This window comes from Tympanuchus pallidicinctus, unplaced genomic scaffold (genome assembly GCF_026119805.1).
Source record: "Tympanuchus pallidicinctus isolate F22 unplaced genomic scaffold, pur_lepc_1.0 scaffold6, whole genome shotgun sequence".
Lineage (NCBI taxonomy): Eukaryota > Metazoa > Chordata > Aves > Galliformes > Phasianidae > Tympanuchus > Tympanuchus pallidicinctus.
The window spans coordinates 13,970,931-13,996,986 of record NW_026294780.1 but is presented as its reverse complement, the minus strand read 5'-3'; the positions used below and the strand labels follow the sequence as shown (position 1 = coordinate 13,996,986).

Sequence of the window (26,056 nt, the reverse complement as noted above, 5' to 3'; positions counted from 1 at the left end):
GATGCTCAGGGACATGATTTAGCAGAGGGCTGTTAGAGTTAGGGTGGTATGGTTAGCTTGTGGTTGGACTCCATGATCTTTAAGGTCTTTTCCAACCTGAGAATTGATTCTATGATTCTATGGTGGTCTGAAAGAGAGCACTCAAATGGAAAATTCAGGCGAACACATCTTACAAAAAACCATTGGAGGCGTAGTAGCTGCCAGTCTGACATCTCAGTTACAGGTCCCTGTAGCCTGCTGTGGCACGCCTTTGGCACTCCTACAGAATATTGTCATTTTAAAGCACATGGAAAGACTTGCAAACCAGCTGCTGAGGCAATGCGGAGGGCTAGGAGGGGCCTTATCAGATGGAAGGTTCCTTTCTGGAAATGGGCAAAGCTATTCTTAGTTTCCCATCTATCTCGTCCTCTTAAAAGTAGCTGGCAGTTTTAGTGCCCTTTTGCCTCCCATGGACTTTACACTGCTGCATGCACACTCGACTGCTCGTAACGTATCCCAAATTAGGAACAAAGCCCTTAGCTAATGGAAACAAGGCTAGATTGAAAACACAACAAAGAACTGAGCTTTCGTTTAATTTGTAAACTGCACGTGATGTCCTTTAAATGTGCTACTTCCAGTCAACGGAGCATGAGCCGAGACGGCTGCCACCAACAGCCCCTCTGCATTTTGAGTAGAAGAAGACTACGCCGTGGGTGCCTGAGCTGTGAGTCTGCCAGTCAGTACGCTCAGTAGGAAATGCCCTGGATTCAAATTTCCCCTATTCCAAGGATACAGAGCTGTACCCCAGAGAAGTACAGTTGATACCAGACAGGGCTTCTCAACAGTTCTGTTTTCTGCTCCAGCTCCTGCTTAGACTTGAACCTATTCTCTAACCCTGGCCAGATGTATCAGAGATGCAATGTGACTACCAAAGGGAAGGGTTTCACTCTGGCATAGGGATCACATCTTTAAGAACGGCACTAGTTATAGAAGACACTGAGACCCAGGAAAAAAACAAGCAAAGCTTTTACTTGTTTAATTACTTGAGGGTGCATCATTTTTATGCTGCTTCACACCGCTGCCTTGAGAGAAAAATGTTCCTTTAATGCTGCAGCATAGACTTGATTCTTTTCTACCGCCTTGACAGAAAGCCTACAACATCACATGAAGCCTATAGGGTTTGTCTAACAACAAATGGCAGAGCACAGAGCATCTCATGCTTCTAAGAGGCACAAGAGAAAAAACACTGTGGATGTCAAGCAGCTACACAAGCCAATAAGAGGAAGCATCCTGATCACTTAATAATAATGTGAATATTCTTAAGCTTCTTCAGGTGTTTTCTCATTAAGAAGTGAACACTGTACCCACTGATCTGGAATTTGGCATCTTGTGTTTGTCAGTGTAGAGGTGGTTGCAGTCACAGATCTTTCTATCAATGGCTTACAACAAAAAAGCTGAGCATCACAGGTGTCCATCTCACCTTATTCTACCCAGGACACTCTTTACACTCTTTACAATGCAAATGTCAGAAAGCATGCTTTGGTGAATACTTCCTCCCCCCCCCCAAAAAAAACCAACACCAAGGTCTCATTATTTCAAAACATGACCTTTTTCCCTTTCAGAAGGGCTGTGCCTCTAGACGAGCCAGGTGCTGGGTTGGTGGAAGCTGAGGGAAGCTACAGGTTGGAAAAGTTTGCCATTTTTTGCCATGACTCATCAGCAGTTTTGCTGTTACAGGAGAACACTTGTGGCATCGCAGAAGCTGGACAAACATGCTACGGGGAAAGCAGAGAAGACACCTATTTTGCTCCAAACTTTCAGAAGAGAATTAAGGACAGTTGAATACATACCTCTGAAGGTCTCTGCATAGATTGGCCTGCAGAGCTCAGAACCTAAGACTGAGCAAGACTTCCCCTCCAGTTACATCTCGTGGTTGGTACAAACTGAGGATGCAAATGGGAGAGTACAGTCTCTATTGGGTAGGCGTAGTGGATCCAGCACTGCAGCTAAACACAGCAAGCTGCTTAAAAGCTTAAAGGTGGCACAGACGAACAAAACAGGCAGACATTTGTTTCCATTGTAACTGCTAAAAAAAGTCGACTTATACCCTTGCCCTCTTCTTCCCAGTGAAATAAAAATGCAAGAATCCAACAAACTAACGGAAACAAACCAAAATCCCACTGGTCCTTGCAAGGCTTCCAAAGCAGAAAGCTGACAAAACCATACAGAGATCCCACATGACCGACTTCGATCCCTTATGTTCCAAGTCCCTTTATTCCTTTTTCCATTGCCACAGAATTCACACACGTACAGCTCGTTTGGCAGCACAGCTCCCAGGTGCATTGCACAAATGGATGCCTGCGGGTGTGTTCTTCTTGGAATGACACACGTGATAAATTACATTTAAATTTAGAATTGGCAAGTACAAATCCTATGGCTCAGTTTCAAACGCTCTAGGATGTAAAACCAACCAACTTGGCAACAACTTTAACAAATACAAACAGCTTATCTAGGAACTAATATGGTATGCAGGGAACAACTTAAAGACTTCTGTACCATTTATAATTATAAATTGATCAGCCTATGCATTACCAGTATATATGAGCTAAAAAAACTATGTCAGAGAGTACTGTAAGTGTAAGAGTGAACAGCAGCAAATACTAGAATTCAAAAGGAAGTAATTATCTGAAAGCAGTTTATTTGCATTTACTTTTATGATTGTTCAAGCTTGAACAATCCATATTTATTCCATATTTATAGGAAGGAAAAGTGCACAGGTGGTTTCAAGTGGGTAAAAGACTGGGAAGAGCAAAAGAAAAGTAAAAATCCTGCTACACTTTTACCCAGTCCTCTTCTGTTGCAAGGCTTAAGAGTGGCAAACAATAGTGTCTGTATGGAAATAGAACGCTGTGCTGAGCACCTTCCTCCTTGGATTATTAAGTCAAAAAGCCTCAAGCCACATACATTTGTTATGCTCCACTTATCCTGAAACGTAAAAGAGTCATCAGGTTGATTTGAGGGAGTTCTCAGCATGTTTCACAAGCTCTAGTGCTATGAAACTGTTTGATTACATAATACACCAATAGATTAAATAATTTCTGCTCTATTATACCTGTACATCCTAAGTGACATAGTGAACTGAAAGCACTCCACTGCTATTGGCTGGATAGAAGCAGTTGATGCCATTGGATGTAACATTTATTCTCCCAAGCCTACAGGACAGACACAGAAATTTCTAGTTGTGAGTAAGCCAAGTAGAAAAATCGAATGCGTTACAAAGAGCGTCATACTGTTTTTAAATCTCTGTTGACTTGCATAGAATGCTGGAGTTATGTACACAAATCCCCTTCTAAGAAGAAAGTCAGAGTACGTGTTAACTAACAGGCTCATTTCCTGCACAATACAGGTAAGCGCCTGAAGACTGAGACACTGACATCTAGCGGCTGTCATGCAAGATCCAACATTTGGAAACTGCTTTGGGTGAGAAGATGAATACTAACCAACTAGTTGGGCATTTGTGACTTGCCTGCTATCTCCCTACACATAGAAAATTGGTTAATTTTTAAGCCCTGCTTTTTAAAGATCATGCACAACTGAAGTTTTGTCAAGTAGAAGAATGAAGGTAAGCTCTCTGTATGCAGTATGTACATTTGTTCTTGTAGGCTTCACCGCCATACACGAAAGCTGACTGCTTATGTGAAACTAATTTTTAGAGGTTTTTTTTAAAAAGAAGACTTATTTTTTATAAGTTTTTATATCCTCACAATTATGGAATAAGATCATGCAATACTGAAGTTACCTGATGTGATCCAAATAGATATGCTATATAACTTAATGCAAAATCTTCTCCAATTCTTCTGTTTCTATTTATGCAGCTCTGATTACAGCACACGTATCTAATCATACCTGTAAATATTCTTTAGCAACTCCTTGCTTTAACAAACTTTGACAGAAGCTATGGCCACCTCTTTTTGATGAGGTAGTATTTGGAAGAGCCCTGTGTAAAAAGCCTTGTGCTTAAGCATTGGAAGACATTGGGAAGAAGGATATTGACATTTATGCACTTTATAATAGATAGCTACTGAGAGGGGAGAAAAACACATTCAGATCCAATTCGACTAGCCTTGAGATCAGTGATGCTATTTTTTTCCCCCCCTCACATAAACATTACTGAATATACAAAATATCCAAAGACTATCATCATTAATGTGAAGTTTCTTTACTTCTAACTATTTCCAAAGTAGAAGCCAACTACTGAAGCGCCCAGGCGTATGCATGCCTACATTCTAGATGTGTCAGGAACTGCATTCCCAAGTTGTTGAATCTTGCTAGAATTGATGATGTTTCAGGCTACAAGTTATATTCTACCACTCCATTATTTCAAATTAAAAAAATACGTAAAGACTAGCTGAATAATGATATCAAAGGTGAATTATAAAAGCATCTTTGGTTGCACAAAGTCAACTTTAAAATGGTGAACAAAAACCTGAAGTCACAACACAGGATAGAAAAGCAGCTCCTTCTCAGCAATGCATGTGCAAGCACTTCAAGAACACAGTGATGAAGTCAGCCTCAGTGGAAGATAAAAGGCTGGATGTGATCAATCTCTGTAGCTAAGGCTTACAAATATAAATACAAATATAAAACAGCATGTTTTTTACAATTCTCTTTAAGACATCCACAGAGCTAACTTTTATAAAAACACAACATACTGCATAAGTTTTATTTAGGGATTTAATTTATATACCACAAATACTGCCTTTAATATAGGTACAATATAATACAGTTCTCTTTATTTGACTGCTGGTGTTCACTTTGGATCATGAACTCAATGGCATGCTGTGCTGTCAAAACTTCAATAATAAAATGGCCTCTAGTTAAACTTCTCCAAAGTATAAAATCATGCAAAATCTACATCCTATATGATACAACCAGTACAATAATTGAAGCCAATAGCCTGCAATCAGCCTGGACCATCTTCTGAGCTTGTTCACGAAACGTCCACAACTCAACCATCATTTTCGTTAGGCAGAAAGGAAGAATTTCCATTTTGTCTCTGGAATCTCACCATGACCACTGAAACCAGCAACAATGTGCACAGCTATCAGCCAACAAATCTTCATTACCTAATGCAGTTCAGACTGTGCATTTAGTCCACGTTGATGAGTCTGCGGTTAGGAAGTTTTACGCTTTCCTCCTGTGACTACCGGTCGTGCATATTCCACAAAATCATCTATAAGAACAGGCCATGCTCCTAAGGAGAAGGCATGCAGTTCAGAAATTAATTATTATTGGCAATAAGTTGGCATAGTCTCTAAAAAGATTTAAAAAAAAAAAAAAAGACATACAGTTTTGCAGTTTGCAGTATCTCTGTACTGCAATACTGTGACACTTGTACCATAACAGTTTCAGATATTACCTGTAAAGATATTGTCACACCATTATATACCTTTCATCAACATATTATAGCAAGTTTTTAATCTTTAATGTTTTGGCAACAGGTAACATCTTTATCAGTGGCACCGATGATGGAATCAAGTGCACCCTCAGCAAGTTTGCTAATGACACCAAGCTGAGTGGTGCAGCTGACATGGTGGAAGGAAGGGATGCCATTCAGAGGGACCTCAACAGGCTTGAAAGGTGGGCCCAGGTGAACCTGATGAGGTTCAACACAGCAAAGGGCAAGGTTTTGCACTTGGGCCAGAGGAATCCTAGGTATCCATACAGACTGGAAGGAGCAGCCCTTGAGAGCAGCCCTGCGGAGAAGGACTGGGGATTCCTGATGGATGAAAAGCTCAACATGATCCAGCAGTGTGCTCCTGCAGCTTGGAAGGCAAATGGTATCCTGGGCTCCATCAGAAGAGGGGTGGCCAGCAGGGACAGGGAGGTGATTGTGCCTCTCTGCTCCTGTGAGGCCCCATCTGTAGCACTGTGCCAGATCTGGAGCCCCCAGTACAAGAAAGACAAGGAGCTCTTGGAGAGGGTCCAGAAAAGAGTCACAAAGATGATCAGGGGACTGGAGCACCTTCCCTGTGAAGACAGGCTGAGGAAGCTAGGCTTGTTCAGCCTGGAGAAAAGAAGGCTGTGGGGTGACCTCATTGCAGCCTTTCAGTACCTAAAGGGAGCCTACAAACGGGAGGGGAATCAACTCTTTGAAAGAGTACATAATGGGCAGGACAAAGGGAAATGGTTTGAAGTTGAGGGAGGGAAGATTTAGGTTGGATATCGGGGAAGTTCTTCACCAAGATAGTGGTGAGGGGCTGGAACAGGCTGCCCAGAGAGGCTGTGGATGCCCCATCCCTGGAGGTGTTCAAGGCCAGGTTGGATGGGGCCCTGGGCAGCCTGGTCTAGCATTAAATGGGGAGGTTGGTGGCCCTGCATGTAGCAGGGGGGCTGGAGCGTGATGATCCTCGAGGTCCCTTCTAACCCAAACCACTGTATGATTCTATATTCTGTTTTATTTAAAGCAGTATTTCAATAATGTATCAATTTTTGATGATATTCAGACACTGCTTACCTTCTTCATCATAGTTGGACATATCATCTGCAATCATATTTCCAAAGTCTAACAGAAGATTCCAAGTATCTTTTGGAATTGATCTTTTATGATGTTCCTATAAAAGAAGAAGGTTTCTGTTCAATATAATCTATTTGTAAATTGCACAGAAGTATTTTATTTTGACATGCACAAAAACAGGTGGTGTACAATTATTTATTTTAATAAATTGAAACTACAAAATAAACTGCTACTAAGAAAGGTGGAAAAGAAAGAAAGCATGTACTTTGCACTTCCAGTTATGGATCTCATTGCCCAACCACTTCAACTTGAGCCCTTTCATCCTACCTTTACTTAGTCTGTCTTTTCAATACAGTTACAGTTGCACTTGCACCTGCCTTTCTCCTTTCACTCCCAGGCTACGTTCTGGATCCATAATCCCAGCCTTTAGTGAAGTAGCCTTCCAGTACCTCAAGGGGCCTACAGGAAAGCTGGAGAGGGACTTTTTATAAGGGCAGGTAGTGACAGGAGAAGAGGAAATGGCTTTAAACTGGAAGAGGGTAGATTCAGATTAGGTATTAGGAAGGAATTCTTTACTGTGAGGGTGGTGAAACACTGGGACAGGCTGCCAGTGAGACTGTGGATGCTCCCGCCCTGGAAGCATTCAAGGCCAGGCTGGATGGGGCTTTGAACAACCTGGTCTACAGAGTAATGTCCCTGCCTACAGCAAGGGGTTGGAACCAAGTGATCTTAAAAGGTCCCTTTCAATCCAAACCATTCTGTGATGATTCTATTCCTTCACGGTAGCGCCCCATCTGCATTTGCTCCACTTGTTCTATTCTCCATTACCACATCTTTGCCCAATTTCTAGTTTGTTTCCAGCGTGGCCAGTTTGAGCAGCACGCAGACAAGCTTCCGTTCTAGTCAGTGTTCTCTCAGCTTTTAGTCAGCCTTTGCATTCTCTTTCTTTCTTCCTCTCAATCCCCTTCAGAACCTTAACACCTTGCTCCACTTCCCCATACCAGCCCCAACTTGATCAACTGGATCAAGGATCTGGCCATAAGCAACCCTCCCTTCTCTTTCCATCCTTTCTGTTCCACACCACAACCAGCCACACAATTCTGCAGAACAATCTGAGCAAGCTCTGGCACTTTTCTGACCCCCATGAGAAACCTCCTGAGTAGCCCAGAGAAAGAAAAATGCAGTTTTATCTGAATGGTGTTTTCTGCCAGCTTAGCAAAAAGAAACAACTCAAAGGATGGTCAGTGAAGTGCCTCAATTACTCTAAAGGAAAGCAGCAGAAACATATGGTATGGAAGATACCGTGGAGAATCACAACATCTAAGCAATTGTGAGCTGTAGGATCAAGTAATGCAGCAGTATCAACAGATGAAATGAAGTCAGCAGGGGTGATTAACTGGAAATTCAATTTCATTCCTGAAACCTAGATCTGATTTGCAGCAGGAAATTGTAACTGCGTGTAAAAACAGGCTCGGTGGAATGGGTTTTTCTGTATTTTTTAATGCACTAATCATCAGCAGCACTAACAAACTGCCTTTCTAAAAACCCAGAACTTGATCAAAATGAAGTTGACACCCAACACAACAGCAAACCAAGTTTTTTTTTCCAGTCAAGATACAACAAGCAAACATTATCTCCTAGAAAAGGCTCCTTAAAAACAAACAAGCAAACTAAAATATAACACCATAAAGAATCCTTAGCTTGCTGCTATTTAGTTTTTTTGTTTGTTTGTTTTTTTCTCTCCCCCATCCATGCATTTCTTCTTAAGTTTTGGTTCAGGTTAAATGTTTGTAGCAAAATAAGACAGTCTATAACAGAACATTAGTACTGCTAGCTCTGTAGAACTGTTTGTTGTAACAGATTTGATCACACTGAATGGAACTTTTTGCAGATATGTATATATATGTATTTACATGTTTTAAGATCTAAGTGTATTAAGGCAGTTAATATGTAAAATATTTTCATAGATTCTCTCAATGAAATTGATACATATAGTCAATGAAGAAAATATACTGCCCCAAAACGTTAGAAAAATAAATTAGCAATTATTATGAAAAGCATACACTTGAAAAATATAGAAAAAAGTACAGAAGAAACTTTTTATTCTCCTGAACTACTGATAAAAATCAAATTGAAAAGTCCAAATAAATTAAACATTTTTTGCAAGTACATAGAAATGGAACATGGATGAATAGATCACTTCTTTATTAAGAACATTTTGTAATTTCTAAAGTTTAATTTATACATCTTTACTCCACTGCCCACAGAACTGCACTGATAATTCAAAGTTGTCAAGATCAGTTCACAGCTATTACCCAAAGTGAATCAAAATAATTACTCTGAGAAAGAACTTCTGCTAAAAAGTTGCCTCTCAGGTTAAGTCAGTCACAACAGAATTGACTTTAAAAACAAAAAAACAACCAACCAACCACAAAACAGTTTATGCATTAATACCACTAAAGGCAGAGCATGGCACAAATCTGTGGCTAACAGCAATCACAGCTGTCTTGAGAATAAAGACAACATCAGTTCGATCAGCAGTTATGGCCTCATTTCATGCAGAAGTTATTGTAAGTAGGAGGATACAAGATTAAGCCAGTAGAATGCACTATTGCTTTGCTACATCTTTTTTGCTTTCTTCTCCACTGGAAAGTTATATGAAGATGATTTATTTTGGCTTGGTCTAAGACTCTCTTATATCAGCTTACAAAAAGGAGGAACTTTAGAAGGAGGCATTTAGAAAGTCTGTCTCTTTATTGTGAGCACAGTACCACCCACATGAGCCAAACTACTGCGGACTACAACAGTCAGAGATGAAGAGACTGTGTACTTACCAACAAGAATTTATTCCAAAGATCTAGAAATTTAAACCTTCCTGACAAGACTAAATTCCAGTATGCAATTGCCATTTCTAGATCTGCAAGACAGAAAGCAAAACCATCAAACGTTACATTACATTGTAAGCAATAGCTCTGTTACAATTAAACAATGCCACATCCAATACGTTATGATATAAATGAATTATTCTTCTAAAATTTTTAGAGCTGACAGAAGAAAAAGGTGCTTACTGACCCAAAAGGCAGAAAGTGAGAGATGGTGGTAAAAATTGCATATTGAACATTACAGTCCTAAAGATTGAAGTCTTTCCATTATTGCCCAGCAGTGCTGGGTTAAAGATGCAATTAAGCTCCAGCAACAACACACACCCGTTATCAGTAAACCTGTCAACAGACTCAAAGCAAAAAAGAGGCACATATTGACAGCAACCCAAACACTGAAGTTTGCAGGTGCCAATTACTGTACGTTTATCACATTTTAGATATGCATGGCTGGAATGGGATTTTAAAGACAAGAGGGAGTGGAAAAAACTATTTCTCTGGGCCTAATAATATTACAGCAGCCCTTACAGCAATACAATTTTCTTCTTCCAGAATCATTTATCAGAAGAACACCTAGAACCAAAGCTGAAAACTTAAGTCCATAAAGCACATCCTACTCTACACCACAATCTAACAGCAGGGCTCAGTTTATGCATACCACCAGGAGGCTGCAGCACTGCCACATGTTCAAGTGGAAAAGGGGGAGCAATATTAGATGCAGGATAAGGGTAGAAAAAGAATTTCTTGAAGGCTGGTTTCATTCTCAGCAACAATACCTAACAGCTTCTGCTCAGTCTCACAGATAACACTGTCATGGATTCACACGTCATCATGCAACCACAAAAGGCACATCCTTTCTCAAACCACAAAATGCTTTCAATTGGTGCTTTTAGTGTAGGTTAAGTATAAACCAAATATGAAACTTAACAGAAAAGACTATGGTAGTAGCAGATGTAAAGGAAGCCAGGCCTGCCTTTAAGAGGGGAGTGTGGTATTTGGAACTGCGCATGTCTTATGACAAAGCAAAAGCCAGTGTCACCTGGCTTCGTACCTGAAAGAGAAGTTCCAGATTTCAACACAGCTAGTTTTCTAGAGCCTGTTTCATAAGAGAGTGGAGCCCAGACTAAGATGATAGAAATTTTAAATTAATTATTTGTATCTGTTATTCCAAATGAAAAGCGAAAGAAACGGGAAGGGAGAAACTCAAATAATCTTACGAGTTCCTAAACTACACTGTGAAATGTCTGGCTTTGACTCCATTCACTCAGGCTTCATTATGCAGACTCAACTTTTCCAAGCTGATCTTGTAAGCACTGGCAAGCATCAAGCAAAATGTACTTTGAAGAAAAAACAGTTTCATAGCACAAGAGTTTACATACTTCTGATGAAATATTCCTTGAAAAATGGAAGAATGTACAGGCAAAGAAGCAAAGCTAGTCAGAGGTAATACCAAAAAAAAAAAAAAAAGTAAGGAAAGAGGAGGCCATGAACCGATGTGAATCACAGAATGTCCTGGTTGGAAGGGACCTCAAGGATCATGAATCTCCAACCCCCCTGCCACAGGCAGGGCCACCAACCTTGCCATTTAATACTAGACCAGGCTGCCCAGGGCCCCATCCAACCTGGACCTGAACATCTCCAGAGACGGGGCATCCACAACCTCTCTGGGCAGCCTGTTCCAGCACCTCACCACTCACCTGTAAAAAACTTGAAGAGATATTAGAACAAATGGCAATGGTGCTAGTTTAGGCACCAATTTTAAAAGCAGCTGGAAGAAACCAGGCCTTCAGATTCTGTTATAGGATTCAGTTCCTCATCAGGCTGCTGACAGTAGTATCGATAAACTCTAATGCTGAGGAGTTCCTTTATTTGCTACAGTGAGCACAGTTCTATAAAATTAAAGCAGAAACAAATAAGAAAGGGAAAAAAGCCTTCACATAACCACTGGCTGGTTGATGCTGGCAGTGTTCTCTGGGTCCCTCAGGCCCATCCCAGCTCCAGCAGGGCACCCAGAGCAGGGTGCCCAGGGCTGTGGACAGGCAGTGCTGAGATCCCCAGGGAAAAGACCCCACAGCCTCTCTGGCCTCATGCCATGAATTCTGCATCCCACAGAAAGATGCTTTTGCAAGATGGGAATTTCTTATGCAGTCTTAAGAATATGTATCTCAGTGTTGCACAGTTATGAAAGCAACAATTATAAAAGACAAAAAAAAAAATTGTAATTATGCTGGTTTTGTACAAAAAACAGTGTATGAGTTTTAGAATTGGAAATGAAAAGACAGCTGCATGAACCTATGGAAACTAAGATCTAAGCAAGGACCAGAGATACCAAACTAGCGCAACTTGTGGAGAAGGAAAAAGAACATTACTAGTTGGACAGACTGTATCTACTTTCAAGATTTGACCAAATGCCTATTCTGTTCACAAAAATGTTCATGATTAGATTTCTAAATTAAAAAAAATAAAATTAGACCAAGTTCTTTATTCTTTTGCTCTGATTTCAGATATGGGGAATGAAGTCACTGTGCACACGAGTAATCAAGGAAGCAAGAAAACAGATAAATCATCAGATTGCAAGGAAATGATTGGAGAGCAGGATTTATGAGGGACATGAAATTAAGTTCATTTAGACCTGCTGTGCCAAAACAGCACTCTGGAATTGCAGCACTCACTTGTCATCCCTCTGCCAAATAGAGCTTTCCAGCTCTCTCAGACAGCACTACCAACAGAGCTGTTTATGCAGTTATGTTTGAAGCTGTCAGAATACAATAACCAATTCATTTAAATTACTGACATGAGAGGAAAAAATAGGCAGAAAACAAAATAGCTAATTTGGAGGCCAGTATAAAAAAAAGATTTATAAGAATCTTCAATATTAGGCACGGTTGCTCATAAAATCTGTAACTGGCACACTATTTTCTGTGCATTATGATAGTATAATCTACCATGTATGAGAGATTGGAAACAAATCATTATCTTCTTATCAATGTTATAAAGCTTTTCTAGGTTACTCTAGTCATCTTTGTGAAAGACTGAGCAGCCTGTAAAGAGCCCCATGCTCAGTATTCAAAGAGTACTCAACTAACTGCATGGGCAGGACTTTTTGTAATAGGAAGAATCTGGTAGTGTTACCCCACTTTCAGATGCAAAAGAGAAAATTAGCTAAGAATGTAACAAAGGTTGTGGGAGGAAAGAGTTGCTTTTATTAGATAAGGTAATAAAGATTAAAGAACAAATAAGCAAGAAAAAAAACCTGAGGAGTCTGAAATGAAAATTTCAGAGCCAAGAGTTCCTTCGCTTGAGATTTTCTTTCCAAAGAAACCAAATCTTATTCTACAATTCTGAAAACAAGAGTATCCAAGAAGCTCTAATTTTTTATGCTATGTTAGGTACAGTAATCTGGACAAAAGCAAGACAAATCTATTTCATCATTCAACTGCCTATAATAAATATTATATTAAACCTTTATGAGAGACTGAACTTCATCATGTAATTTGCCTTAAGAGATCATTGGGTTAATATCTTTGATCTCTTTCCTCATGTTTCCTTACTGTGGTCACAGGAAAAAAAAACAACAAAAAAAACCCCATATCTACAAAGCTAAAACAAAACCTACATTGCACAAATAATTATTTTCTTTCAATAAAATTCCTGGGCGCTGTGTAAAAAAAAAAAAAAATACAAAAAAAAAACCCAAACCAACTGGTGCATAGGTAGAAATGGTGGAAACAAGTGTGAATCTAAAGAACTAAACTATCATACTATCCTCACCAAAAAACCATCAGATGAATATTTGCAAGATTCAGTGAGTTACTTGATTCCTTGCCTCTGAACGATTTTAAGTCTTCTTGGGACTCCAAATTACTGATGTGGACACAAAAATAGTTTATTTCCTAATCATAGCATTTTTCTTTTATAAACAAGTAAAATCTACATAGAATAGCAAGAAAACACCATTAGGAATCAACCTGGAAACCCCTCAGCAAACTGTCAAATGTTTAGAGCAAAACAACCTTTATCTATAATTAGGAGCACTCTCATAGAAGAAAGAGAGGAGTATGAAGCAAACACTGGAATTGGCTTAACTCAGGATCCAGCTGAGTTGTAGCCGTTTATCTCTGGCAAAACCATTATCCAGGAGCTCCCCAGTGCTGTGCTTGAGGACACAATGCACAGCATCAGAATTAAGTCTCTGGTGGACGGGGAGGCATGGTGAATCACAGTATGTGGACTTCAGAAGATCTCTGCAGAAATCAGAGGGTCTGGCTGCTTATTAACTCTATCTCAGTATCAGCCATGCTGAAGCAGACTGATTCCATGAGGAACCCTTCGTGCTCAACTCGAGCATCAATTGTACAAAAGCAGATAAACTGCTTCTAAATGTGAGCCAGGCTTAGAAGAAGATAACTATCGAAATGTCAGTTTGAGTGCAGGATAATAAATCTGATTATAGCCAGTCTTACCAGCCTTCTGTCTTTCCAAATCTCTCCACGTGCAGTTCAAACAATCAATAAGTGATGACTTAAAGTTGTCTGGATATACATATCCTAATTAAGAGCCAAACCTGAGTAAAATAATCAACAAGGCATTACTAGAACTGGAAGTTACACCTCATCTTTGGTGCCACTATAAGCCTTTTTTATCAGAGCACCATGTCCTATACTGAATTTCTCTTAAATAGCAGGTGTTGTCAGAATGAAAAACAAACAAAAATAGAACAAAGACCATACAGACAGACCAAGGCTATTCAAACACCTAAAATACAGTATTCGCAGACCTCTTCCAAAATAAACATGAAATTAATTTGTTGAATTCCCTCAGTTTCTTCATCTACTCGCTCTTACAAGCACTCTACAAATGGATCAATCTAATTCTTCATAGAAAGTGAAGGAAACGTTGATAACTAGCAAGAAAGAAAATGATATCCTCGTCTAACGGCTAAGCTTCTCTAAAGACTCTCAAACTTGAGATAATGCTATGATGAAAGCTAAAGATGACGCTGCTTCAATTAAAAAGAGCACATTATACTCATCTGCTCACAGAAGATGCAACCTCCTTGAAGTCCACATACCGGATGCAAAGATAGTCATTCTTCTGGTCTTGAGGTAACATTTGATTCAAGTCTGAATGCCCTCTTCATGTATCATGTCTTGCTTGATCCCAGGAAACTGGCAGAGAGAAGGAAGCACAACCTTTTGAGCCAGTAAGTAGGTGAAGGGACCACAAAGGAGTGACGAAGGACCAAATCTTTTTGTTTCCATGTTGAAAGCTGAAGACTGCGAAGGAATGGGTTAAGTGCCTCCACTGTGCTGAAACAAACTGTAGTTAAAGTCCTGAGCATGAGGAATGTCTTGAACAAATCTTGTTGAGGTTCAAAAGGGAGATCCATTAAGAGACTCACAGTAAGTACCAGGTTCAAAAACAAAACAAGGAAAGGTGGAGCTAAGGCCTTGTTTTGCGCTTGAACAGTGGCCTTGGAAATCTCGACTGCTCTCTACACAACATGACCGAAGGTCTATAATCTTATTCTTTAATCAGACAAGAGCTAGGATGCAAAATTTCACTGACTGTAGTTGAAAAAGCTAAAACTTGGAGTAAAAGGTGAGATAAAGATCTCCAAGTACGTTTGGCAAAGCTTAAGAGTTGTTATAGTAAATACAGTAGCAAGACTATGAGAAAGCAGACTAAACAGGCAGAAGCAGTTATCCATAGTAATTCTTTGTCAAAGTCTCCTTGAAAACTGGACCTTAATAAACCATACCTCTCACATTACCTAAAAATCACAAAGCACTCAGATGAACCTTAACATATCCAAATATTGCGTCTGCTGGTTTAATACACAGGCACTGAGATGGCACTGCTCTGTGGAACTTCTCTTTTCCCAAATTCTGTCCACCACTCAGAGGGCAAGAGATTTAACACTCATGAACAGACATCTTTTTCTTAGACAATAATCAAATCTATTCAGACGTATTTGAAAGAGACTTGACAGTTGGATCCTAAGCACTGCAATCAGAACACAGCTTTTGTTTTAAAGGAAATCCTGGTAATACGCTTTTGCTTCCTGCATCTCACTACTTACATGAGCTATCACCTAAGGGGACTGCTACTACTTTTATTCTTTAAAGAGCCTGTGTTCAGACAGAAGCATACTACTTAACATTATTAAGCTAATAAAAATAAATGAAATTCAAGTTGGATGAGACTACAGAGACAGAATTGCTGCAGATATAAAGAGAAAGATTCCCTGGTATCACCAAACCATGGAAAAGAAAGAGACTAAAATAAATGGCAGTCCTACCTCTCGGAATGAACACTGAACTCTGTGCCTACTTTGGGGCAAGATGGAATCAATGCAACTGAATTTACTAGAGAGGATTCCTCCCAACTAATAATGTAAAGGCAGAATATCTTGCTCTGAGGGAAACTATAGAATAAAAAGAAATTAAAGAAGCAGTAGAAGACAGGTGGTTCTAAAAAAGAAATAAAACCAACACAAAACTGCCAAAAAAAAGCCAGGACTGCTTTCCTGCAGTGAAATTCACTGCGCCATGAAAGAAAACGATGTCAGGTACCACTAAAATTCTTCATTTTTTGGTTCTTTTTTTTTAGTGCTCCATCACCAAAAAGTCCTTCCGTTCCTTTCTACTCCCTTCCTTACAAATAATGTCAATAAATAAAAGATGCTGTCTCCTAGAAAAGAAATGTTTGTGACATATGAACACTTTGGTTTGTTTTCTTCCCCCCCAGAGGTACGCCCCAGGTAAAGTTTCTCTGGAGACTGACAGTAATCCCCAAAAGAACTTCTAGAACTTCAGTTTTGAAAGCAAAGTTGGACGTGGCAAAATTCATCACAGTACACTGAAACAAATTCAAACTGCTACCTGTCATACTTTAGACTCCACAGAAGTCAAAGGTGCTTCTAGAAGACCACACTGAAGTATTGATTCTCAATTGTTCTTTTCCGAACTAGGAAAACATGACTCATACATAGGAGTCAATCCTGTATCTAACAGTGTCCAACACATAATTCAGATGATACAACAAAGGAAATCTTAATTAAATCTACCACTTACACAAAACCTAGATAAAGCATAACACGGTAAAGCACAGGATTACAATTCAAAGTTATCTGCACAAAATGAAAGAAAAAACCAACAAACCCAAAACACCCCAAAATACTTTAAACAGGGAGCGCTTCATTAAGGAGAAGTGCAAAGCAATACAGCCAGTAGGAATAATCAACTGCAAAAATTGAAGACAGGGATCAAGAGAGTGTATTGCAGTTTTGCAGAAAACAAGAAAAATAATAGACCACAGCATGCAGATATTGTCAGTGTTAGAATGTAAAAAAAAAAAACAAAACAATATTGAGTTGTAAAACAAGGAGCAAAATATCGAAGGCACAGGGAATGCTAAGTTTTTTCTTACCTACAAGATGAGAAAGTTAGATCAATTGGACTGCAAAGGAAATAATAGATCATTTGGAAGATTTATTTGTTTACTTTAATTACCAGCATATTTGTTTTTAACTCAGTCTAGAGAGTAAGGGATGACATACATATGCCAGATACGTAAGAAGCTTTTACTAACTGTAGGAAAATGCTTGTATACGTATTTATGGTAGATGTGTATGTATTGAGCTTCAGAACTCAGGAACATAGATTTAATTTACAGGAAAAAAAAACAGAAAAAAATCTAACCATAAATAAACACTGCCATGTATGTACAAGACCTGCTGTCAGAAATTTAAGAATATATTAAGAAAAGGCAGTGGCTGCCCAACTTTTTCAGCCAAAGGATCAACACCAATTAGACCCCAGACTCTGCAGATAATTACTGAAACTGAAGAGGCAAGGCAGGATGTCTTGCTTGCACACCATTGAACACAGTGAACAACAGATGTTTTATTTTTTTTACAGTAATCAAAAACATTAAAAAAAAAAATAAAAAAAAAATCAAGCAAAGAACTTGATTCACTACTAGAGCATCAGTTTGTCACTGACACTACTTGTCAAATAGGAGTATTCACAGGTCATATGTATACCTGAGAATGAAGAAGTTATTTCCATCTGCAGGTCACTGCCCTAAGCAATGAGTGCAACAGCTACCAGACTTCATGGTTTTAGTTCCCTGTAGTTCCCCATGTAGTAAGAGGAAGCAGTAGATACTTCAAGCCTCAGAAAAAAGAAATCACATTAAAATATTTCCCAATTGAAAGGCAGAAAATAATTCCTTTTGTTATTTCCATTTTATTAATTCTATTCACCTTTATTCTTTCTGTAAGCTTACTGAGCTTACAGTCTTCAAGCCTAATTCAGATGTGAAGGTATGGAAATGGACAGGCAAACACTGTCACTGAAGCACATCATCAGAAAAAAAAATTAAGGAAAGCGGCCAGGACAACAGCTTAGGAGCATCTATGTTTACACAGCACTGTATGTCATCCAGTCTGCACGTGGAAAGGAAGAAGAGATCTGCACTTCAAAAGGATCTAGATAGAGTTAGATAGAGGTTTCTACCAGCTCCACACTGGAATAAGAAAGAAGTGGGCTTAGTCTGTCAATGAGACATGTTCCTGCATCTCCTCGACAATACGTCTTGCAGTCATAGGGACTCAAATACCACATGCTTCCATATAATTGTGGAGAGAACGAGTAAAGATGAACAAACAGAAAATACAAAGTGTACAGAATATACACTATGCAATAAAAAAGTACCTAATCCTGTATTAGAAGCAACTGAAAATACCAGAGCTCTCAGCACAAAAGCATTTCTATGAAGGGCAACTGACTGAACTTGCTGAAAAACTTTTTGCTGAAAGAGAACAATAATCACTCTCAGAATAATCAGAGGAGAAAGAAGTATAAAGTAAACACCAGTCTATTTTGTTTTCGTCCACTTATCTGCTTCACTGAATTTAACAGCATTTCTTGAGAAAAGTGCAATTCCAAACCAATGTGGTGTTGATGTCCAAACCAATTTTTGTTTGTCTAAGCTATCAGTGACCTGAAGAACCCAAAAATGCATATTAGACAACATGCATGCCCGCATCCTTTTTCTACTCAACCTATGGCAGTCCAAGTTTACACTGAACAGAAAATTGCATCTCCACAGAAATAAGAGAAATAGCTTTTAGATTTAATATCTAGAGTCACCTTAGCAAAACAGAGCTTAACCAAAACCATCCCCAAGTTACTGTGAATTAGGCATCACTTGAAATTAAGACATTGTAAGTATTGTTAGAATTATTATAATTCCTCAAACCTGACACCAGTAACAGTTTCAATCAACTTTTTCTACAGCATGTTTTACACTTTCTTTCTGCACTGCATAGTTTATCTCACTAAAACTTTACTTTTTTAGTGCAAGACGACATTTTGGTGTTTTATTGCTAAGAAGCACCTTTCAAACAGAGAAGACACTTACAAATGAAAGGGCCTCTGTACCAAATAAAGAAGGGTAGTGGAACACAAGTAGATTCCTTTTTCCTCCTCATGTCAAATAAACAGTACATTCAGTTCCATAATCTGGGTTGGGCTGCCTTCCCTCCCCTCTCTTTGTACAGACTTAGGTGAAAAGCTTTTTAGACGTATTTCCCAAGTACGACTTTCAAGCTGGAAGAGAGCCAATTAAAACAGGAAACTATTTGTAATATTTCTTCAGGTGTTCCAGAAACTCCAGCCTCCACCATAACTTTTTCCTGCAGTCTGATAGAACTAGACTTCATCATGAAGAGGCAAGAAAACAAACAACTAGTTGATGAACTTGAATTCCAACCAGCTACTCAGAACCACTGTGTAACTATTTCCTTTTTGTCTGAATTGGTGGCATGTGACCCATGAAAAAATGACAAGAGTAATGAGAAAAAAAATTGCAGCAAAAGATAAAGGCAAACTCAAAACTGACTAAAAGCATTCCAAGTTATTCAAAGAAATTCTCATTAAAGGATGAGGAACAGACACCACTGTTTGAGAAAGCCCAAATCAGCATTCTGTTCCTCCACTTCACTTACTTTCCAACAATTTTTGAGAAAGACTACTCATTAATGTACATTATCTAGTGATGCAGACACAGAAAAGTGGCTAGGCAAAAAAGAAACCAAACACTTCATAGAATCATAGAATGGCCTGGGTTGAAAAGGACCACAATGATCATCTGGTTTCAACCCCCTGCTATGTGCAGGGTCACCAACCACCAGACCAGGCTGCCCAGAGCCACATCCAGCCTGGCCTTGAATGCCTCCACGGATGGGGCATCCACAGCCTCCTTGGGCAAACTGTTCCAGTGTGTCACCATCCTCTGTGTGAAAAACTTCCTCCTAACATCTAACCTAAACCTCCCCTGTCTCAGTTTAAAACCATTCTCCCTTGTCCTATCACTGTCCACCTGTTCCAGTGCGTCACCACCCTCTGAGAGAAACTTCCTCTTAACCATTACACAAACAGAACAATGATGATGAAATGATGCTATAAATATTGATTTTTTGAGAATAAAACATTTGAATGTAAATAACATATCCATTTTACTACAGCAATACAAGACACGGATCTGGATAAATCTCAGAATTTAGAGAGAATACTCCACTAATACTTGTTACACTGCACACCTATTTCTATTCACTAGCATTGAACTAAATCCATAACTTTTTTTTTTTTTTTTTAAACTTCACATAAAAGCTGTGGCTTAAAGCTAAAAATTCTAAAAAGAACAATAACTTCTGCCCAGAGTTTTCTCTCACTTTTCAAGCTCATATGAGATTTTCTTTCAGCTTTATTCTGAACAAAACAGAAAACACAAGTTCATTAGCTCAGTTTTCGTTTTTTCTTTTTTTTTTTTTAAACATAATTTTATGTCAGAGGTCTAAGAACTGCTTTGACAAGAGGAGAGAACATCAAAACTAACAGAAATCTCTATTAAATTATTTGTTCCGTGTGAATATTAAAGAAGAGATTAACTGAGAGAACAGAAGAGAGGACAACTCAGGAAAAATGATCCACAACAAGTTTACTACAGAATCACTGATGACACAACTACTTTACTGGATGTATTAGGAATTCAGTTCACTGCCTCTACATATTTCCCCACTTTTTCTACTTACCTAGACCTTTTTGTCCAGGATTTTTTGCAAAGTTAAAAGTAAACTGATAAAAATCTTTGAACTTTGTTGGATCCTTCAGTTCTTGTTCCAGTCGTGGCAATAGAGCTTTTAGTTTTTCTGTGGAGTCACACCTGTTGCAAAAGAGTTTACATTATTTTACTGCTGGTTATTTTAAGGATTAGTTCAGAGCAAAACAAAACAATAGTTACCTTAAAAAGAGGAGGTCTTTTTGGAAAGCCTTTTTAAAAATATGAACAATCATACACCTTTACTAAACAAATTGAGATGGAACATTATACATAGGTCTTCATAAGCACACAACCAAAGCAGGATTGCTTTTGCAGTCTCTTCATGAGTTTATGAATTCAACAATAGATGATATTCTGTTCTTAATGCTGACCATATAAACCTCACTGGAACAGACTCTCCAGGGCAGTGGTCACAGACCCAAGCTGCCAAGTTCAAGGAGCATCTGGACAATGATATAATCAGGTCTGATTTTTGGGTGGTTCCATGCAGAGTCAGGAGTTGGACTCAAGGATCCTCACAGGTGCCTTCCAATTTGGGATATTCCATGATTCTACAAGATCTCTCTTCCTTGCTGTACTATAAGAATCATTCTACTTCTGCCTTCCCAAGCCCATCGTTAAGGTTGTGCAGTAATGTGCCGCTGTCAGGATGACAGGACACTACAGGTCTTTAGCAGCTATTAAGCTCAGCACAGTTACAACCAGCTTTTCAAATGTTCTAGTGAGAAACTGAGCTCAGGCCTTGCATTTTGAACTACACAGACACGGATACTTACCCCAGCTCTGTCATGCCATCTACAAATTCCTTTTTACTGAATTCACACTGAGTAGCCGCCCTGAATTTCCACGCTACGACCAGAACACTGATACTGGCAGGGTCCAGGCTTAAATCGTCACAGAACTGTTGTATTCCATCAATGCCAATTTTATTTTCATCTTGTGGGTCTGCAGTTGAAAATACAAAAGGATCACTGTAATTGTTCAGAACAATAGTCATCATCAGCACATCTGATACGCTGCAAAATTCAAGTTTTTGGTTTTACTTAAGCTTCACAAATGTCTTCACTTGAAATCTAGTTCTAAGTACCTTGAAGAATAACAGTAGGTGAATTAGGTTTTCTGCTTAGCTTCCCTAAGAACTGGCTTGTGATTATTTTCTACATTCCCCAGGTAACATTAACAAAACAGATACCTTCTCTCCATCATGCTCTGTGCAATATATGAATTAACAGAAAGAAATAAGCCTGACTGAATCCACAACACAGTAAAGCTGGTAAATTCATCACAAGGCAATGTATTGACTGGTTAGCATGTTGTAAAGTTATTAACCAGCCAAACAAAAACCTACCCAGTAAGCCCACAGAATTTTTCTTCATAGCAATAGATGAAAACACACTACAACTGTTTAAAGACCACAGTTGACTGAAGCATTTTTGGTTTTCATGTGTTAGGAAGGTTACCGCACCATGGCTCAAACAATGCCTCAGCATAACAGGGCCTCAAGCTAAACCTGATGCAGTTCTAAGAGAGGTAAAATGCCATTCTTATATATTTTGAGAGTAACTGAAGATCTGAAAGCAGAATGCACGTGTGCTGAAATCAAGGAATCAAACCCTTAATTGTATTCTTTCCAATCTTTGGAAAGTTTTAAGTCTATAATTTTAGTGTGATCTGGGCTAGAATTGCAGAGGTGTGCTGCTAGCCAGACAGATAACTGGCTGAGCTTTCTTTCACAGACACAAGTGGGACAGTTTCCTATTGCTAGAATACTGCTAATAAATAATATTTGTAGGTTTTTTGACCAAATTTCTATATTCTTTACAGCATTTGTGAGTTGGCATGTATATTTTTGACCAAGCAATCCCTGAGATCAATATGCAAAGACCAAAACACAAGTATATACAGATACATTATAACAGTAAAATATATATCTCTAAGACACAGAACAGAGTGGTTAACTAATTAGACTTTTTCCACATACACAGAGCAAATTCTACAGTTTCTCTGATTCTTTGTCTCTCCATTATCACCTTATAATGAAGTATTGAAGAAAGTCTATGCTCAAAGTAGAACGTATGATTTCAAGAGTAGAAAGAGTGGAAATAGTATGATAAGATAAAGTGTATATGAAACATATCATACATTACAATTAGGAAAAGTACATAAAATCATAGTTGATTAATTGTTAGAGTTCATTTTTAGAACACAAAGTTTATGGATCCCAGCAGCAGCTTGTAATGATGCTTCCTGCATGCCCTGCACTAAAATGTAAAGAACAACGCATGCATTCATATCAGATGGCCACATTCCCAAAAGCATCATTACCTGGATCACATATGTTCTTATGCTACTGTCTCTTCCTTTTATTTTTTCTGTTCTTTTTAAGAAATGAAGTTAAAAAAAAATTAAAAAAAAAAATCAACTGTTGAAGAAACAACTTTGCCTTTATCCCACTTCCCTGTTTTCCTACCAAGCCCATCCAAACAGACGCATCATTTTTGCAGGAAGAGGCAAGTGCAAAGAGTAAAACAAGGATGGAGCTTCAAGACTAATTTTCTGAGGGTTTTTATTTTACTGTTCAGACAGATTTCTAGCTACAATGCTACCTGAAATGCTTTTTGATTTCAAAGCAAAGAAATACTAGTATATCTGAACTAAACTCCTCCAAATATTAGTACAGGATCACGTGTGTTCTTTTGCTGCACAAAGTACATCATCCACGTATCTTATAGCAGCCAGCAGCAGTAAATCAACTAAGTTCCATAATAAGCTCTACTCCCCTTTCCACATATGCAGCTGACAAGATTTCCACACAGTAGGTTTTAAATGCTCTTAGTGTTCAATACGCAACTTTGGCACACACTCCCGTAGAGTTCAAAATAAATTCCTACTGGAAAAATCACACTTTTCTCATTCTTATCTCAGTGCTGCATACACAAAGTGAATAGCAGAAGTTCACAGTCTTTCCTTAGAGCTCCTTCAGAGTGGCAGAGGGATGAGCCAGAGTGATACCACCCAAGTGACATAATTACAACAACAAAACCCACAACAAGAAAAGAAAAACAAGCCTTACCTTTGTATCGATTATACAGCTGTTCTAATTTCTTCCTGTCTACTGAATTCTTCATGGATTCTTTGTAGTACAAATCTGGATTCTGGAAGTAGTTGTCTGTTGCCACTTCTAGCTTCCATTCATTCTGCATCAAGCAGTATATAGCAGTCCTTTCCCCAGCCTGAGTAAACGCCATAAACTGGCGGACCTTGTCCTTCTGAGATGATTTAAGCTTATGCTTTGGGATGCAAAAGAAGCAGGAAAGTCAATGAAGCTAATCCAGAAGTTTGTTTCAGCATTCTACTACTAATGTCTATATTTAAAAGGTTTTAGTTTTCTTGCTGAACCTTCACTTCACAATTACAGGAAGACAAAAGCCTTGCTCTCCTGCAGTTAAAAAGACAGTGTTTTCTTCTGCAAATATGAATGACAGCATCTATACATACATTTTTAACAGCAAAAATTCTGGCAGTAATCAATTTGTATTCCTGCTTTACTGCTCACATATGCAAGAGCGTTTTTCTGTTCTGTATCATGAGCAAACACAAATTTCATCATATAACAATATGGCTATCTTCTGAAAATACATCCATTGCTTATAAACACAAGGAACCACAGAGGCCCAATGTACAGAAGCTCAGCTTCTGTACAAGTCCTTTGTAAACTGAAGAAAACAGAAATCTGCCTAGTGGTTTTCCTGACATTTTCCTAGCACTAATGGACAGTTTCATTCTTTTAAATGATCACATGAGAAGACAGAAGTATTTCTCCCATTTTTACATAACTTCTGCCAACAGAAGACAGAAGGCCAAGTGAAAATAAAGCACGTGCTAGAGACGCGTTGAATGCTATAATGAAACTAAAAAGTTCTCAAAACCATGACCTAAAACTTCAATGCACTCTGAAAGGAAAAAAGATATTTACGCTATTAATACATAAATCAACAAAGCAGCCCGCTACAGTGGTACACAGGAGCCCATAAGGAGTTTCTCTTAGCTCATGGCAGCAGCTATATCTACACCACATCCCTATGTTTCTGGAGAACTCAAGAGGTAGGAGCAGGGATTTTATGGGGAGAAAGTCTGCTAGTACTACGGGTCAACATGGAAGGAGGAGAAGGTAACTTAAATCCCTGTGTTCCAGCACTTCCTCATTCTGTTAAACTGCACACAGTCAGGTGCAACAAGGAAGTAACCTGAGAAAGCTGTCTGCAGTTGTCCTGCTGCTAAGGCAGATACAGCAGAATACTGCATGAGGGGATAAAATAGAAAGATCAATGTCCCAGCCCCATAAGTATCAGAGGAGGAGCACGGTACCAGAGGCTGGGGCAGCTCTCAGCACCCTTGTTATCTCTCCTACACACATGGATGGGACATCTCCACTGCAGGTGGACCCGACACAAGAAATGTGTCACGTGAACAAGGTACGAGCTTCAGTCCTTCTTAACACTTCTCAATTTTATATAAGCAGAAAGATGGAAAGCAGCTTTTTGGGAAAGTAAAAAAAAAAACAACAAAAAACAAAAAACAACCCTACTAGGGAAAATAACTACAACGTGTTTAGAGAAGAAAATCTCAACAGCGTTTTGCTCGGCTACTATCGGCTCCTTCAGCAAGCTTTCAGCTCTCGCTAATGGTTAAGGTACCCCCGGACCGAACCCCTCCTCGTGCGCACCAGGTGCCGCGAGGGCAGTGCCGACAGAGCCCCGCGACAAGGGGCCGAAGCGCACGCAGCGGGGTCACTCGAGGAGAACACGCGGCCGCCCGCTCGCTGCTCTCGCTGCCCTGGGAGTTCCCGACGGCGTGAGACGGAGAACTCACGCGTTCTCTACGAGGCTGGGGGGGCGTTTCTGGACGTCGCGCCCCCGAAGAGCAGCCCCGCCGCGGAACGCAGCGGCGGAGGCCGTGGGGCAGCACCGCAGTATCCGCAGCCCCTCGCCTCGGGGGCCCGAAGGCGGCCCGGCCCCGGGGACGCGGCGGAGGGACTCTGCGGCGTCGGGCGGCGCAGCCCAAAAAAGGGAAAGGTACGCGGCGCCGTGCTGCGGCCCCGAGCGCCCGCCCCGGGTGACCTTCCCGCCGCCCCCGCGCGCAGCGGCCGTTCCTGATTGCTGCTCGCCCCCCGCCGCCCCGTCCTCGGGTCGCCCGGGCATGGCGCAGCACCCGGCAGCCCGGAGGGGCACGGGGAAAGGAGCGGAGGAACGCCCGCAGGGCGCGAGGAGCCGGGAGGGGAGGGGAGGGGAGCGGAGCGCGCCGCACCCGCCGCTGTCCGCCGCCCGCTTCCCTCGCGCCTGCCACCTACCATTTTACCACCGGCGCTTTAACCAACTTCACCGCCCGGCGCCGCCGCCGCCACTGCCGCTACCACCAGCACCTCCCGCGCAGGCGCGCAGCGGCCCGGCCGGCGCCGCCTATCAGCGGCCGCGCTGCGGGGAGAGGAACGCGGAGCTCGGGGCTGCGCGCCCGCGGCCCTGCCGGCAGCGGTACGGCCGGAACGGGGACT

At 40.1% G+C, this 26,056-nt stretch overlaps 1 protein-coding gene across 2 annotated transcripts; it reads right to left on the bottom strand.

Moving 5' to 3' along the window:
* Positions 1-3,964: 3,964 nt before the first annotated feature.
* Positions 3,965-25,970, bottom strand: DCUN1D2 (defective in cullin neddylation 1 domain containing 2). Of its 2 annotated transcripts, none has more exons than XM_052664470.1 (7): positions 25,856-25,970; positions 23,579-23,795; positions 21,282-21,450; positions 20,477-20,607; positions 9,331-9,413; positions 6,497-6,593; positions 3,965-5,233 (listed from the first exon to the last, which is right to left on the bottom strand). In XM_052664470.1, exons 1-7 carry the CDS (start codon positions 25,856-25,858, stop codon positions 5,154-5,156), a joined length of 780 nt encoding a protein of 259 aa, XP_052520430.1. In that variant the 5' UTR covers positions 25,859-25,970; the 3' UTR covers positions 3,965-5,153. The 2 variants fall into 2 exon arrangements, with proteins under 2 accessions (XP_052520430.1, XP_052520431.1); XM_052664471.1 differs by lacking the exon at positions 25,856-25,970 and adding an exon at positions 24,874-25,000.
* Between the last annotated feature and the right edge of the window lie 86 nt (positions 25,971-26,056).